General features: G+C 40.0%; 1 protein-coding gene across 1 annotated transcript; it reads left to right on the top strand.

The window, feature by feature from the left end:
• Positions 1-6,019: 6,019 nt before the first annotated feature.
• On the top strand, positions 6,020-15,631 carry LOC138625504 (prolactin-releasing peptide receptor). The gene is made up of 4 exons (XM_069706460.1): positions 6,020-6,168; positions 12,464-12,951; positions 13,231-13,628; positions 14,490-15,631. Exons 2-4 carry the CDS (start codon positions 12,480-12,482, stop codon positions 14,715-14,717), a joined length of 1,098 nt encoding a protein of 365 aa, XP_069562561.1. The 5' UTR covers positions 6,020-6,168; positions 12,464-12,479; the 3' UTR covers positions 14,718-15,631.
• The last annotated feature ends 2,266 nt before the right edge of the window (positions 15,632-17,897 follow it).

Raw genomic sequence — 17,897 nt, 5'->3', positions numbered from 1 at the left:
TGAAATCCACAAGAAGAGGAATTGCTGATAGCTCGGACATGAATGGGGCACAGTGGTATTATATACCAAACCCAACCTGGTATTCCTTACTCCAGATGGTATCAATCTATTCATCTACTACATCATCCTACATCTACTGTATCCAGCCGTTTCTTTATTGGTTTATCTATCTACATCCATACGTATATAGGCTCCTACATCCATGAAATTGTTTCACAGCAGAGGCTGTTTTGTAAAGCCTGTCAGCTGAGAGAGGAATATCTGCATCTGTATAGGAAATTATGTAAATGTGACAAAGGTCAACATTCAGACCGTCCTCCCTTAAAACAGTCATAAAGGTTGCCTGTGCAAGCAGCTTAATACAAAGCATGTTTACTGTACCTTTACTGCGATCTCTAGAGGCCACCTTAATCATAACAGCAGCAAAGACAGAAGTCAGGTGAAGAAGAATAAAAAGATTGACAAAGGCTAACTAGGTGGCCACTGTTCATATTCTATGTGGGGGGAAAAAAGTCAATGCTGACTTATTTGGACTTAAGAAATCTGACTTATATAACATCTGTAATGTCTTATAAAAAAAAATTAAAAAAAATAATTTATATGCAAACCATGATCTTTTCCTAAACCTAACCAGGTGTTTTGGTGCAGAAACAGAGTATGTCATCACAGATGGTTGCTATTTGAACCATCACAACGTAAAATCCTTACCTGCAAATTCCTTGTAGCGGTTACTTGTAAACATTCAACTTCCACAATGTTTTATTTTTCCCCTGCAATTGAACTCCTCCAGTTGTGACTGTTTTCATGACTAATCACAGTATGGGTCAATATGGCCTGCTGCCAAATGGAGAAAACAATGCTTCACACATCAGCGCGCCATTAGCAGCAAATGTACAGATCAGAATGAAAATAAGTTTATTCCACCATCCCCGGTAGATCAATGAAGCTCTTCACATGTTAACTTGACTAACACAGAAGAAACCAAACAAAAACCAGGTTAAAAAAAAAAAGTCCCCAATACATATGTTGTATATGGCCTATAGTAAAAAAAAAAAAAAATCCTGGCCAGGATGGTAAAAATAGCTAAATATCTAGTGATGGGTTACTAAAAGCTGCCCTCATTAGCACTACACTGAAATACTGAGAATTGAGGTCACACCATAAACTGATATATTCACCACCATCTACTTCAGGGGTGTCAAACATACGGCCCGCGGGCCGGATCCGGCCCGCCAGGGGGTCCAGCTCGGCCCGCCGGATGACTTTGCTAAGTGTGAAAATTACAGAAAGACATAAATTGCATTTCTATGAGAATATGGAGGTTTATGAGTACAAATGGGTTTTTTTTGTTGTTTTTTTTTAATCGATCCAGTAATTGCTTCAAAAACAGCTTAAATGCGACGTCTGCTCCGGAGGCAGAAGCACTCGGTGCCACAGGCAGCCGCGCTCGCTGCTCACTTTGTGACGCATTTGACGTCAAACGCGTCACAAAGCGAGGGAATCTGCAGAGGAGAGCCGGGGCAGATAAACAGTGGGCTGATGTCTGAGTTTTTGGTCTTTATGTTTCTAGTTTATTGTAGAAAGACCTTAAAACAGGGTTTATCATCCAAAAACCTTCACCAATGATTTAAACAAAGAGAAATATTGTTGTTATGTATGCGTTATTATGCTATGATTTTACTGGTCTGGCCCACTTGAGATCAACGTGGGCAGTATGTGGCCCCTTAACAAAAATGAGTTTGACACCCCTGATCTACTTCAATTCTGCAGAAATTAGGTCTTATAGGACCTGCGTGCATGTGAGCCTGTATGTGTGCTCCCGTCATGATGACTATTGTAAGTACTGAAACACAGAAAACTTCTCCTTTGCCATTGATACACTGATGTAAGTTGAACTACTTTTCAGCTGCAACAATTTCTCCCATTTGCTTTTAAGCTTACCATTCAAAGTGCCAACATGTTTTTAGGAGTAAGTAAAGAAAAACTACGAGGCAATTCAACAAGTGGCACCCAAATGTCCAGACCTCCATCTGTAAATAAAAGCACAGCAGAGGGGCATATGATAGATGGAGTAGAGACATTACCCCTAACTAAGCCTCCAAGTACAAGGCCTTTTACTAAAGATAACTTCACCCGGCTTCCTCCATAATTACTAAGACCAACAGAGGATGCAATACCATCCTTCAACAGTTGCCCAAAGCTGTTTCTAGCTGCAAAATACAGTTTGTTCAAAAGGTCAAGGTATCCGCATTGTCAGATTATTTCAAATTGAAAAACGACAGGAAACTTGCAGCACGTATGACTCCGGTCTTTCACAAGGCAGTAAGTGCTCAGTCACTGTTTCGTGCTGCCTTTAAAATAGTTACCAGTATTTCACGACAGAAGTGATTGGTGTTTGAACCACACAACCCCAAAACCGCAAGCTATTTTACTGAAAGAGGAACTAGCAAAACCATGTCACCTATCGAGGCTGAATCAGATGCAAATGACATAAAAAAATTTTTAAAAAACTGCTGCCATGTCACAGGCAGTGAAGAGCCACAACGTAAATCATGATGAAATTTTGAGTTATCTTTGTGGCTCTTCAGATGAAAAACAACATTTGAAAAACATGGCGAGGTAATGATTTTGACATCACTGGGTTGCTTATAGAAGTAGGTAGCTTAGAAGAATGAAATTAAGATCAACTGCTAAAAAATATTATAGTTATAGTTACAAGCACGCTTTACTAGAAAAAAAAAATATTTCCCTGTTTATTGTCTTTGCATTCTTTCCTCCTCCTTTATTTCTAGTTTTTTTGTCACATGTCGATATTGTCAATCAAGTCTCCTGCATATTTATCTCCTTCATAGTCACTTAAAAAGTTAATGTGTTTTGCTAAAATCAAAAAAGTATTCCTTTGTGTGCACTCACTAGAAGTACCATCCCTCTGCTTCAAGTGCTAATTCTTCTTAACACGGCCACCTCTGCTCTCTCTCTGTCTCTCCTCCTCCCCCCCGCCTTGTTTCCACCTCTACAGTGTTTCCCCCTCAGAGGGCGGCTCGTGTATATGCAGGCGTATGGAGGTCAGAGCCGAGATGGGCCGTGAAGCCAATCTAATCTGCCATGACTGTTTGTTACTAAAGGTGTCCTTAAGGGCCATTGAATCAAAATTAGAAAGTCTGTGACATTTAGCGAGGCGGACACGCGGCGCTGCTACACCCTCGAAACATCACAGTTCAGTCGTGATCAAAATCAAAAATTCAACATACTGTGAAATAACCTGGTTTTGTAATCTGACTGTAGTTCTGTCTCACTAATGCAACAATCACACTGAACCTCCGGTATTTAATGCTGCTTCATTACTACTACAGAATTTGTTTCCACATTTCTCCAACTCTTTTTAAGATTTTTCAACTGAAGAAGACCCAACATAAGCTTATATAATACAATATCTTGCTAAAGATGGAAACAGTGATTCTCAGCCATTTTGACTTGTGACAAAAAGCACTACTAGTCTACTTGTGGACCATTGTCACATTAAAAATGTCTGAGATGCTGGCAGTTCCATCAAAAAGTAATTTCTCCATTTAGCTTCTCAAATGGCTTCATTTGATTAATTGCTTGAAGCACAGCTAAGTACAATTATCCACTGTTTCACAAACCTAAGATTAAAGAAAAGTCCAAATCCCTCAAACCTTCTGCAGTGGAATTATTTCAATCATCTCTTGCTTTCTCAGAAACGTGACCACCGAATTAAGCACTTAACTTTGTATAAAATATTTAAAACTAGCTCCACGTTAACCAGCTACAACAGAAAAATGCTGCTATTGCACTGATGCATCAGCATTTAAGTAACAATTTGCAGATTTTTGACCTCATCTCTGTCCATCTAAATTAGAGATATTGCGTAAAAAAAAAACAAGAGGTGTTCTTTCCCCAACAAAGTGGGTGAGGGTAGTGATATCAGGCAATGTTGGAAAAGCAGTGGAATAGCTTCCCGATGAAAAAAAACAACACTTTCTTTCTTGTCTTTTGTTCTCTGGGAAATCAAATCATTTGGCTGCCAATTGTGTCTTTGTTGAGTGAGTGCTACAAGTGGAGAAACATGGCAAAGGGAACCAAAGGATTTGGGGTCTACGTATCAGAAGCTCGTCCATAATACATCCTGTTAAATGTAGGCAGTGCCGGCGGGGCTCTGCGAACATAAAGATTCAGCCTTCTTGCTCAACATAGCGCACAGTTACATTGTTTCCTGAACCAAAACAATGATTACATATGGTATTTATCGTAGGAGGACGTGATGTTGTAAAACGGAAGACAGCTTGCAGATTCCAGTGATAACTCCCGCCACACGAAAAAAGCACAAGCAACCTGCTCCACATCCTACTTTCATGTTAATCAGAAATGAAGGATAGCAGCGGTACGTCTTCTGCTGTTTAATCTAATACACGTTGTCACATCTTTTTCCCTGAAGTTGAAATCATTAGAAAGAAATACAATATTCACGACACACACACACATGCACAGATACTTAAAGAGTGTATGCACACACCGACACACTAATATGCCTTTACAAAGAAGACGTGCAGAAATTTCATAGCCAGTGGATCAGACGAGTGTGTAGATGACTGCAACACACCGATAACAAGGTTTAATGAATGTCAGTGTATACCGCATTCCCTTGGAGCAAAAAGCTTACTCATAAATTAGCAGAGAACAAAAGCAGCTGTAATTATTAGTCAGACTCGGAATCAAAAGTAGTATTTTATGCCATAATGCTTAACCGCATATGAAATATCTAACATTTACAGGGTTCGCAAAGACAAACGTTGTAGATGGTTTGGGAATAATATAATTCCATTTGATGCTTGTCACCCAGCCAAACCTGGATCAAGTTTGGCTTGATACATTTCTATTTTACAATTCATTCAAGACCAGTCATTGAAAACCTCCATTTTCAGTCTCCATTTCTTTGCCAGTCCGTCACAGCAGTGAACAAACCAAACGTTTAGTTTCCTTTCAGGCACCAACAAAAAGACCTGCAGCACAAGATTCCTTTAAAATATAGCAAACCATGTCTACTGCTTTCCTGTCTGTGGCCTCTGCTTTTTTTCCCCTCAAAGCTCTCGTGCTAGTGAGAATGATTTGTTCTACTGAGTGTTCCTTCTTGTATTGAATTGGTCCCTCAACTGAGGTGGTAATAAATGTTCAGAAGGAACCTATGGCGCAGATTTGTGAGCTCGAGCGCCGGATGCTCATCACACACCCAGCAATAGTGACAAAGAGCCTTTTATCTGAGAGAGACACAGACACAAGACGGAGATGAAGGAGAAAAGAATAGTCGCAGCACCATTTGATGCTGCTTTTATTGAGACAGCCTCACTCACGTAAGTGTGTGTGTGTGTGTGTATGTGATTCTTGACTGTTCATTTTGTGTTTAGGATTGATTTGACATAAATAAATGATAATTATATATATTTTTTTGTTATTATTTGTTCAATTATTCAAATGCAGCAAGTGTATTTAAGTTCACTGTAATCTGTTGCACATTTAGGTATGCATCTGCAGCATTCTGCTTCTTTTGCTGCAATAACTGGACATTTTATCTTCTTCCTTACCCTGGAGAAAGAGCAGCATGTATATATTTACACGGTTGCTCATTTACACATTAATTCCTCTTGAGCTATCGGACTATTTGCAAGCAATCAAGGTTTTCACACAGTAAATAAAGCAGTACGAATGGGTTGTTCTCTCCCCTGAGGCTAAATGATAGGTTACAGCACAGGTCTTCACAACCTGTTGCAAGGGATACATGTGCATGATACACGAGTGCGGAAAGTGTGTGTTTTTGTGTGCGCGTTAAGTGCGAATCTGAGTGGATGCAGACAACATGAAGGAGAATGGGTGGGTGGGGGCACATTTTGTGAGGCTTTGAGGGAGAGGGGTTATCTATGTAGGTCCTTTTCCTTGCTGCCTCTTTCTGTCACTCTCATTCAGCACTGACAGAGAAACACCTTCTCTCTGCCGGACTCCTCATATAACTGTGGGTTTTCTTTATACACTGGAGGAAAGCATTTCTAACGATAAATTTAAGAAAAAAGGGTAACGAAGAAAAGAAGACAATAATAACATTTGCTGGAGTGAAGAGGCAACACACAGATTTTTCTGTGTCTCCAATTTACACAGGTAAGGTATTTTTATGTATATCTGCTGATTCATTGCCTCGCATTGGTATTTACAGGTATGCATTCACACAAGTAAGGAAACACAAACATGCTACCAACATTTTTCTACAAATGTTTGCTCTATATTTTTGTTTCCATTGGTTACAATTAAAAGCACGATTGACTACAGGTTTCATTTTCAAAACAGCCAAATTACATGTCATTTGCTATCAGCTGTCATTTCAAGTTGCTGATTCATGACTGTCATCTTGAATACGCAAGATTTTACAATCAACACAAATGGGTTAGGAAAAAAATAATTTAACACCTTAAGGAAAAGGACTCAAATGCTTTAATAACTTATTCACATTTATAATCGCCACCATACAAGTGGCCACATTTATGATTGCTATTTGGCAGCACTGGTTTGCTGACGAGGTCAGGCAATCAACACTTTGACATGCGAGTTTTCAAAAGACCATTATTAGTGTAACAGCTATAATATAATTTTCTTCGTGTGTACAACATTTTTTATTTTGTTGTCTCAGTGTGTTGTCATATGTTGTAGGTAGTGGAGCAGTTTGGTGCTTTGTGTATGTTATGTGTTCATTTGTATGCAATGTATAAATATGTACGTACATATTTTAGAAATATTATGACCCACTTTTTTATTTTGTAATAATATGAAAAAAATATGCTCAGCTAGAAAGTATACTGTAAAATTGCACGTTTACAACATATAGGATTTTCTGTAAATTATAAATGTTATTTTATGTGAAATCCAGACAGATTATTATGCACAACAGATAAAAGATGATTATAGCAAATACAAGGTATCCAATATTGATCAGACATGAAGATGCACAGTGCGATATCTCCCAGATACTGAATGTAGTTGTGCGGCACAGCCACAGATTACAACATGAAGAATTTTGCAAGCTCATTCCTCTCATGTTAGACAAATTTTATAGACAAATTTTTAAAACTAAAGCAATTTTTTGTTATTGCATGCGTGTCAGTATCAATTTCTGAAAATAAAGGCCTGCCCTGCTAAAAGCATGATTACAAGTTATCTAGATTATTGAAATATGTGTATCCATGTATTAGCCTATTTAATACCAAGTAAGTAATTTCCATAAAAATTCAAGGAAAATAAAGTCATTTATTTGATACTCCATGGCAACTGTGGCACTTAACATCTGTGTACACCCTTTAGCATAAATTAATAAAGACCAAAAGAGAGGGGTGCACTGCCAGAATTATCAAATTGAAAGATGAACTGCACCACATTAATAAGCTCTGTTATTAGAAAATAACACCCTGAACACAAACAAGAACACAGACAACAGGAGGATAAAACTGCTAAAGCTTCTTGCACAAACATGCCAATAATCTGGCAAATAGAGAAGTAGCTGTGCCTATTATTTAGGCAACACATAAATGCCCATAACAACCATAACAAACGGTTAAAAAAAAAAACTTTCTTAATTGAGGGGGAAATATTTTGCAAGCTGCTAAATTCTGCTGAGTGGAATTAAACCCAAAATTGCAAACCTCAAAATCATAAGTCTTGATTTTTCCATATCCTGCACTTGTTGAAATACATGTGTGTGTGTTTGCACATCTATATCCTATTAAAGAGGCTAATAAAGAAGCTTCAGCCTCGATAACATTTACCCAGCAGTTGATAATCAGCCCAGCAGTGATGCAGGGTGATATTTCAGTATACTGTCTGGTTTAGACTCTCATAACACAGCAATTCATACAAAGCATCTCAGTTATGGAGATGGTACTGTAGAGCAAGGATGGTCATTTTCAAATACTCATTAAATCAACAACAACAACAAAATCTAACCATTTCCATAACTAAAATAAATGTTCCCTTGTTTTTACTGATGCCTACTAAAAAAAATGCGTTACTACGGCCAGAGGGTGGCAGTCATGCACCTAAAAGCTTTAATAACTGCCCTTGAGCAACATAAGAAGAAGAGTTTCTGCCAGGCACCAGTAAAACATGCGTGGCTCTGAGATTAGAAGCTATGGCACAAACAGGAGAAACATGCAAAGACCAATGCAACTGTCAAAACGTTCTGCGTGGAACCCTTATCTCAGCGAGCACATCATGAGTCTACCACAGCAATGCAAACTCATTCAGAGCGAAGCGCAGAGCAGATCAACAATCAGTGGCCAGCTTGGTCACCAGAAGGAATTTGATGTCAGACGTGCAGAGCAAACAATGTCCGTCATCTCAAAAATGATAGCTACAAACATGCTTCTCATCAGCATTGTCAAAGGCGCATGTTTTCAAAGCATTTTCTGAACCCTCATTTACAGCGCGACTATCTCTCTCATTATCTTTCCCTGTGCGTGCCTTCAAAGTTGCAAAGAGAGCCAACAATCACTGACAAATCTGCACTCAAATCATTATAAATTTTGAATGGCAATAATGATAGAGTCTGAAGGAGCAGGCCTCCCATATTCCCCATTCAAATAATGAGGGACACCATTAAGTCATCTCATCAGAATTGCATATAATCAACTTTGACCTCATTTGTGTTCCACATTTGTTTGACCTCTGCCTCCAGCTCTCTGGATGTCTCAGCAGCCTCAGAATGATGGGAACAGAACGCACATATGAAGTGCTCGAGTTAGTAAATGTCAGTGGAGTCCAAGAGAGCACAACAAAATGAATGTAAATAAAGATGGGAAAAGAGAACAGACAAAATAGGATGAGAGAGTTTACAGGAATCGTTCTTATTCTAATCGCTCTAAATTCTAATCACACCTCACAAATTAGCTGCAGGGGCTAGACAGTTTCCATAAAGGCCATGGCAACAGCGTTACTAGGCAAAGGTTGGTTTCTTTTAAGCTGTCAGATAAAAGTAGACGGTGTGAGACCAGATGGGATAAGGAAATATATTACTGCTGTTGATTACCGACACGTGCATAACAAATAAGAAACTGAAGACACAGTGTGCCTCAGTATGGCCAGCTCTAAAGTGGAGAGTGCTGCTAAGCGAGTGAAGGTTATTAACAGCTTTTGGATTGGACATGGAAAATGTTTGAACATCCTCCTCAAACTGACAGCACTGATGTGCACCACATGTTGAATTACTGGAGTGGACACATCTGCTGACAATTTATCTCAATTCTATATTTTTTCAGTGAAGATATGGAAAAGCTCGGCTACACCGTCATCTTTCTCAGCCCACACTTCATCAAAATATTGATTGTTTATTGTGTTTAATACCTGTGCACAAAACAGCCCGATTGGCAGTTTCAGTATTGAGAATATTGGCATTCTGCAGCAGCTTCTTAGTGAGTTTAAATTCAGTCTGACTGGGATCATAACCTTGTGATTAGGAGAAATTACTTCTCAAACATGATTTCATTCCATTGATAAAATGAGATCTCGCAAATTATGCTTTCTTTTGGATATGTTGACGAATTGTTTATTTGGGTGCATGCACAGTAGAAACAGTAAACTGGAAAATGTGTGAAGACCCTTACGTGTCAGCCTAAAATATTCCACTGACGTACGATTAGTTAGAGACCGGAAAGGCCACATCAATTTTCATACCGATCAAACCATCCAGTGGCCCATCGTGCCCCATCTGCATTGGATAGCTTTGCCCACTTGTTTATTATGTCTAGAGTTGGGCTGTAGCGGTATACCAGTATCACAATATACTGTGGTATGAAAATTTATGGTTATCATACCGTGCACAAGTGCTTATTATCGGTATGGAAGAAAAGAAAGAAAAAAAAAGAGCAACAAATGGAAATTCTTGCCTGCAATGGGCAATACACACACAACTGCAGCAGAGAAAACAAAACTGATCACATCACCATCTCCACCCCCAAAAACCAGTTTGGAACTTTTGACATCTTAAAAATGGACATTGGGTTGCCCTTGATGAAAAATATCCAGTCTGCAAAAACAACATGCTCGTATTTCAGTCATAAATCAGCAATCAGGTACCAGCTGTTTAACTTCGATCAAGACAGTTTGGTCAGGGAAAGCAAACGCACTTTGAAACCCCCCCAAAAATGTGTTGATCCAGTCACCTTTCCTCAATAACCAGCAAAATGTATGACTCCTGCTGCTGAATGCTACTGAAGGAAACAAAAGCAAATCTATTTTTCCTGCCAGAATAAATGTATACATGGGAAACACTGATTTGTGGATAAAGGTCAGAATTTGTGTTCAGAAGAAAGAGAAGAACATCATTCAAAAAATGATTTAAATGATTCACAGACATCTAAAAATCATTTGAAGTGCGGGCAGTGAGTTATTCTGTAGCTGTTGTAGCAATATGCTGTTTTATTAACTGACAAAACTAAAAAGGCCAGGACGGGGAATGATGGGGAACAGTTACTGAAGCCCAGCGCTGCATGAGAATGAGGTTTGCAAGTGGAGACAATTTAACTACACAGTAAAGACAAAATAATAATATTAATACTATAAAAAAAAAAAAAATGATAATAGTTCTTTTTCATGTAATTTTAAAAACACTTTGTTCTGCATCATTCTCAGTAATAAAAGTAAATCACATAACAAGGTGGCTGAAACTTTTTAGGTCTCAAAATCATTAAATTAAAACTTGAGTTTTAATTAAAGTTATAAAATATTAATCTCCCTGAATCTTCCTCAAATCTTATTGCAAATGTTCTTAAAAAATTGTTCAAGCAACTTCAGAAATCTGAACATGTCTGTGCTCACTTTTATGCATTAAATTGATCGTGATGACTTGAAACAGACACTCTTCTGTCTGCTCATCTAACCACAAGTTATAATTATTGGCATGTTAAAAGCTTGTGGGTAGCGTGTATCTAACAGCTGCACTCATCAGGCAGCAGCAGCCGGAAATTGCAGTTATTTGAGGGAAAAGGCACCTGGGTACGCAATGTTCGAGTGCTTGGTACATCACGGGGCACGGGGGCGAAAATAAATGTCCATCATCTTCGAGGGCTCTCTGGATGAGTTCATAAAACTTTTTAAATATTTTTCATGAGAGGAAATATATTTTTAAGCTCAACTAAAAAAATTTTTTTCCCACACATTAGAAAGCTGCCTTATTTCACCTCTTCCAGTTTCAGACAAATTATGCAGATGAGATTCAATATATTGAATTGTAGATCAAATGAATCCGATCACTGCAGTAACATTAAGATCATGAACTATGACACTATGAAAGTTTTGCGAAGCGGTTACAACAAACTCCACAGGCATTGCTGTCCGGGTTGTTTCACGGCTAAGTGCCTTCCTGGCATTTGGAACCGAGAGATAAAACACGGGAGTTCATGTGAGATCAAACTCCATCACTGTCAGAGTGGTTTTAAAAACAACACGCGTCGTTGACCTTGTCGGACCAAACATCTGAAAAACCCCAGAACAAAATGACCTGCAGGTAAAGTACCAGAGAGACAGGGAGTCACGTCAGATGAGGGGACAATGACTGTCTCTTAGTGATATCTGAACACATTGACACAATACCCAAATATTTACATTCAGTTTGACGTAGACTTACAGAAGATACCATCATCTCGGGTGTTCATGCTTCATGATGAAAGACAAAAAGACTTTCTTCATCATATACCCCAGTGGTTTCTGTACGTCCATGGAGTAGCTGACAAACAGAAACTGCTAATACTAAATTCAGCATACTTTTGGTGCTGCCAAAATGTAATGGGCCAACAAATGCCTCCATGACAACTCTTGTTTACATCTCCCCAAAGTCAACTGTACAAGATTTTGATGGAAGAAGAACGTAAGCTAACTCACTCTTGCCAAGTCGGTAGACATTTCACATTCACTTGGTTGCTCAGGGGACTTTTAAAGGTTTGTGGATTGTAGCTAGTATGTAGTCACTCTGGTTGTAGTCACTCCTTTCGGGTGCTGACCGTGACAATAAAGATGAATAGACTCGTATTCATGTTGCTCAGAACCTTGACAATCCTCTTTAAAAAAAAAAAAAAAAAAAAAAAAACTGTGACCAGTTTTATTGCAACTTCTTCCTTCTAAAGTACGATCGCTATAAAAAGTTTGTTGTGAGCATACAGTTCTTGACAAGTTATTGGCAGTGTGCCCATTTATTTATGGTGTCAATGAAGAATCAATGAATGTACAGTAAGAGCATGCTTTACATATGAACACAGAACAATCAATTTGTTATTAACTCATTTAGAACCGAGTCAGTTGTCTATAGAACATTTGCAAGTTACACATTGATTATCCAGTGGCTGCAGAAAAATTCCAAATATGAGGTTAATTTCTTACTGATGTGATTCTTTGTTGATCTTGCCTTATTTTAAAGGTTGGCCTGCAGAGACATGGATATCTTCCTGGATGAAGATTTCAGTGTGACCGGTAACACCAGCCATGCAACAGGACGAGAAGGACTAGAGGGACTAGACGGCGGCAAAGGCCAAGGACTCAACCACAGTGACCCCTTGGACATGTTCATCGGCATGGAGCTTCTTCTGCGATTCAAACCTCTCTTCCTTCCTCTCTACTGCCTCATAGTGGTCGTGGCTGGTGTTGGAAACTTGTTCCTGCTGGCCTGCATCTTGGCCGACAAGAAACTCCACAACGCCACCAACGTTTTCATCGGAAATTTAGCAGCTGGCGACCTGCTGATGTGTTTGAGTTGTGTTCCACTGACTGTGTCTTATGCCTTCGACAGCCACGGCTGGGCTTTTGGAAGACCTCTCTGCCACTTGGTCCCCTTGCTGCAATGTGCCACGGTGTTCGCGTCGGTGCTTTCACTCACTGCCATTGCGGTGGACCGCTACATTGTTGTAGGTAAAGGACCTCGCGTTATGTCTACTGCATACTCAAAAATATAAACTCAAAATGTGTAGGATTTTAAAATGTGTTATTTTACCATATTATTATTATTATACCATATTGTACCGATATCCAAAAAGGAACTAATGAGGTAGACGGTAATGCACGCTGATAACAGCATTCATTCTAAAGATGTTTTGATCACATTTCTATAGCTTAAACCTACGGTGTGAAAAACAGTGCTTGCTTCTTTAACCTACTGTATGCCGTGTCTGTAATTTGTCCTCGTCTCAGCTCATCCAGTACGAAGGAGGATCTCGGTGTGGGGTTGCGGTGCAGTGACCCTGGGTGTCTGGCTTTTATCTTTGGCCCTGGCTGCCCCTCCGTCTCTCTACACTCGCTACCTGGACCTGCGGCCCAGCGGCATCGACCTGGTCGTGTGTGAGGAATTCTGGCCAAACAGTGGCAATCTGCGGCTGCTCTACTCCTGCTTCATCCTCATAACCTCGTATATGATCCCACTGCTGTCGGTCAGCGTGTCCTACTGCGGCATTACTGTCAGCCTAAAGCGCTACTCGGTACCCGGGGAGCCGTGCAACAGTCAGCAGCGCTGGAACCAAAGAAGGAAGAAGACCTTCTCTCTGCTGGTGGCCTCAGTGCTGGCTTTCGCCCTGTGTTGGCTGCCTCTCCAGGTGACTTTGACACTAATGTATTCTTAGCTGCGTTTCTCTCAGTCCTTATTCAAACTGTTCCGTTGATCGATGTGTTCAGCTTAGGAACACCTCGATCTGAGAAATAGGCATGAGGGGGAGATTTAGTTTACATTCTTCTATAGATATCAACAACCAACTCCATTCTCAACAGAGGTAAAGAGACAAATAAGTGAAGCTTTGACTTCCCAGGAGATGATTACATTTTATGCATCATTAACCCCAGAAGCTTATCATCAGGTAATTGTGTTTACAAACCCACCATTGTGTCCACAATGAGCCATGCAAAAAGATGACAGATTAAGATTTCACCATCATATCAACTGAAGGAGAGGGGAAAGCTGACATTGCGATGCAGATGCAGAGACTCTAGGCCGTGCTTCATGAAAGTGTTTTGCAAGCACTGCTGACATGCAAACTACAAACAGCGGTAGGGTCACGTTCTGCAACTGGTTGTTGCATGCAAACTGCAGAAGAGGTGTGAATTTTGCACGGTTTTTGCATGGCTCACAAGTATGGCATTTGTTATTATGAGTGAAACATGCCAAAGTTGCAGCGTGCATGTTTCAAATTCAGTAAAATGGGCCCCTGGCTACAAGATTGTAATCCTAATCAGTAATTTACTGTTATCATTTAACTGAATGTAATCACATCAGTAAAAGTTTAGATTTCTGAAACGCATGACCACATGTATTGCTGTCTCTTATAATGTGATGTATTATTATCAAAGGCTGAGAAGCAGCAAAGAGTGAATTTAGAGAATTACTACCCTTCACTTAGTGTATTTTTAAGAGCTCAATACAGATTCAATGCAGTTACAAGTATTCCTGTGTCGATGTGTAGGTGCTGAACCTGTTGCTGGACCTGGACCCAGACTTCCACATCATGGGAAAGCGCTACATAAATGTCTTACAAGTCTCCTGTCATTTGGTGGCTATGAGCTCTGCATGTTACAACCCCTTCATCTACGCCTCACTGCACAGCAAGGTGCGCATGCACCTGCAAGGCTACCTCTGTCCCTGCCGCAACCATCGGAGGGGAATGGTGGCGAGAGCGACGTCCAGGAACTGATCCTACGATACGACTGTTGTCGCATCTCCTGACATGCAGAGCCTTTCTTTACATCTACACCGCCACACCGGTGTTAATGTCGGAGGAGAATGCAGCACAACTGTTCAACATTCATTTAAACCATGCTTCTCCAGCATTTTGTGACTTGAGGATATTGACTCCTTTGTAGTGCAGTGTTACCAGACGCAATGCTAAATAAGGCCTCTCGTAACAACAGAAGCAGATGCAGACCAGAATATATGATGTTTAGTGCAATGATGAAGAAGAAAAATGACTAAGCCATCCACTGTGTTGTTCTTGGACAGCAGAGCTGCTGGCACAGACACTTAGCAGATCCTGCAGCTTTAAAAAGGCCAGCAGGGCATAAACAGACCTTCAGGCTGAGCGGTTCTGAAGCAGGCTAATGCTGAAGGCTGAGACCAGGGCTGGTTACAGCGCCTGGTTACACTTCAACAGTAAACAGTAGAGTTCAGGGAGCTGACCGAACAATGAACTCTTCTCACCAGACACGGACCAAGAGGAGGGGATGTGCCAAAGACCTGTGATTGTTTCATTTTGCCCATACTGAGTGTTTCAAAATCCGATTTATAATGTCAGTTATTTCTCTCCTGTCACACTATACTAATCATTTTTGAAATACTTCAACCGTTGCCTGCTCTTGTAAGTGTTTTCATGTAGTACTTTGTCTTCATGATTTGGCTCTGTGGTCCAAATTTGTGTGATCTGTGCACATAGAATATTAGGTTTGTGTTTGTGCATGAATACTGTATATAGTTGGCACAGCTTATGGGGAGTCAAAAAGATCAATGGTGTACAGCAGTGATATCTGACAGCCCATAAACTGAGTTTGTAGAATTCAATCAATACCAAATTCATAAAGGTGTTACTTGATTAACACAGTCAGTGCTTTTGTTCATTCTGGAAAACAAGATTGACATAATAATAATAATAATAATAATAATAATAATAATAATAATAATAATAATAATAATAATAATAATAATAATAAACCTTATACTTGGAGCATAAATAATGAAATCCCTCATAAGCAGCCTGTTGAGTTCTTATTAAGTATGATTAATGCTTTCACAGCCTGAGTATTGGGTCCATTTTTGAATTTGACTGGCTAATGTGAACTAAATTATATGTAAATATCGTGAATTCTTTGCACTTAGTTATTCAGAGAGCTACGAGTTTTATTATTATTGCTGCTTATGATTTAAAGAGAATAGATTTATTTTACCGTTACCTGGAAAGATTTTAAATGACGCATCATACACTGTAAAATGTCATTGTGCATCGCAGATTGTCCATCAACTGATCAAATTAGTCCAATCAAAAATGCCACGACACCATTTGTTCGGTCAGCATACTGGCAAGAGCAAAAATGCCTAGTGCAAACTAATCAGCCCCAGCTCCCCAGCCAATGCTGTTGATTCCAACGGTCACCATTTAACATCCAGATTACTTTGCCGAGTGTTGTTCAGCAGCCCTGACTTTTCTCTCCAAGTGAACCTTGTGACTGCATTCAGCTCTACTTAATTCGATTTTTGTCCTGATGCTCTTTTGGAAAGGGATATTGTTTGTATTTTCAGTCGTTTTAAAAATGTACCTTTGCTAACCGCCACAAACGATTGGCACTTGCACATTATGAACGAGGGATCTGTTCTGTGCCAGAGTGCAGTTGCAAGCCCTCCCAACTAGGAATGTTACAAGAACCTAAATGTTGAAGCTGTGACAGTACTTGCTTCCTGTGGTACCAAGGGTACCAATGGAACAGAAAGAAAAAGCATGTGGTATGGCTTCAGGAAGTAAGGCTGAGCAACCAGTTCGCTGAGACTTGTGTATGTTCAGATATCCACAGGACACTTGTATACACAGGATCCTTTGTTTCAACATCTGCATGTGTTCAATATTTGTTTGCCGCCTTCATTGCATGAGGATCCACCATGAGCCAGAGCCATGTGTCCAACGCTACATGGCCCGATAACATTATAGTACAACTGTTTCATAACAGTTGTACAATGTGAAACCGAATTATGGTGACAGCAATTGTCTATTCACCAAACATCTGCAGCATTGACCACGCAAATATATCACTTTAAATTCTCTAAAAGCAAGGGCACCCACAGAAAAAGAAGTTGTTTAGGCCATGCTATTTGCACAATGTCACAACTTGGCAAAACCAAAAACCAAACTGCATGTCACTTACACACACCAAGTAGCTGAACATCATGTATCCAACAAAATAGCGACGATATCGGGAAAAAGTTTAGCTTCATCTATAAGTCATCATTACTTTTCACATCTCTTGGGCAAGAAAACAAAAGGCTGCACCAGCAGGTAGCACTTTAGAAGTTACTGCTACATCCAGACAACGCACATTAAGTAAACCTACCGCATATGTCAGAAAACTAAAGCAGCAATCTCAGCTACAATTGACAGCATCACAAAGAAAGACAGCGGGTCTTGTTCTTAAACGATGAGCAATGGAAGCATTTTTATCAGAATTGCATCTAGATGAGAAACGTCTTACCTGATGCTTTTGGTCGTAAGCGGGAATGAGAGTAATCCAGGCTGACGTGCAGGGTCGCCCGCTGCTGATCGATCCGTGGCCGGAGCGGTTTATTTGGGGTTAAGGCAGCCTGAGGGTCCCGGGGCCGCGGCAGCAGGGCGGAAGGTGTGTGGGGGGGGGGGGAGGGAGCACACCCGGCGTCAGCATCGGTGTTTTCCCCCAAAAGACTCCTCTCTGACTGTCGTTGTTTGTCCTAGTTTCTCGATGCACGCAGCTGTGGAAAACTTGTCCAGACTCAGAGTTGTTTTGTTTTTTTTTTCCCGATCTAGTTGCACGTCACGCATTTAGGTTAAACGTGCTCTTGCTGCGCGTTTCTCTGACCGCCATTTGCTCAGGTAAAGGCCGCTCTTAAACTTTGACCTCATACAACGCTGTTGTCTCTGTACATTTAAACAGGGTGGTGGAATGTAACTAAGTACCTTTACTCAAGTACTGTACCTAAGTACAATTTCGAAGTACTTCAAGTAATTCAAGCCCTAAATTACAATTTATTTATTTTTTTGTAAAGTGGCTGATGGTAATTTGCTCGATTTCTGACTGGTGTAGGATACGATACAAAGGTTATTGTTAACTTTCTCTGTTTCTTTAAGTGTATTTTGGTACGT

Source organism: Brachyistius frenatus, unplaced genomic scaffold (assembly GCF_029030835.1).
Source record: "Brachyistius frenatus isolate BFR_SWC_R1_liver_20210118 unplaced genomic scaffold, ASM2903083v1 Contig_62, whole genome shotgun sequence".
Taxonomy (NCBI): Eukaryota; Metazoa; Chordata; class Actinopteri; family Embiotocidae; genus Brachyistius; species Brachyistius frenatus.
The sequence above is the reverse complement of the archived record's forward strand: the minus strand, read 5'-3'. Positions and strand labels throughout refer to the sequence as shown.

Excerpts from the sequence above, each read along its gene's own strand:
- LOC138625504 (XM_069706460.1), top strand. The coding sequence starts at position 12,480 with ATGGATATCTTCCTGGATGAAGATTTCAGTGTGACCGGTAACACCAGC. Across the intron at positions 12,952-13,230 it reads GGACCGCTACATTGTTGTAG|CTCATCCAGTACGAAGGAGG; the intron begins GTAAAGGACCTC and ends TCCTCGTCTCAG. Across the intron at positions 13,629-14,489 it reads TGTGTTGGCTGCCTCTCCAG|GTGCTGAACCTGTTGCTGGA; the intron begins GTGACTTTGACA and ends GTCGATGTGTAG.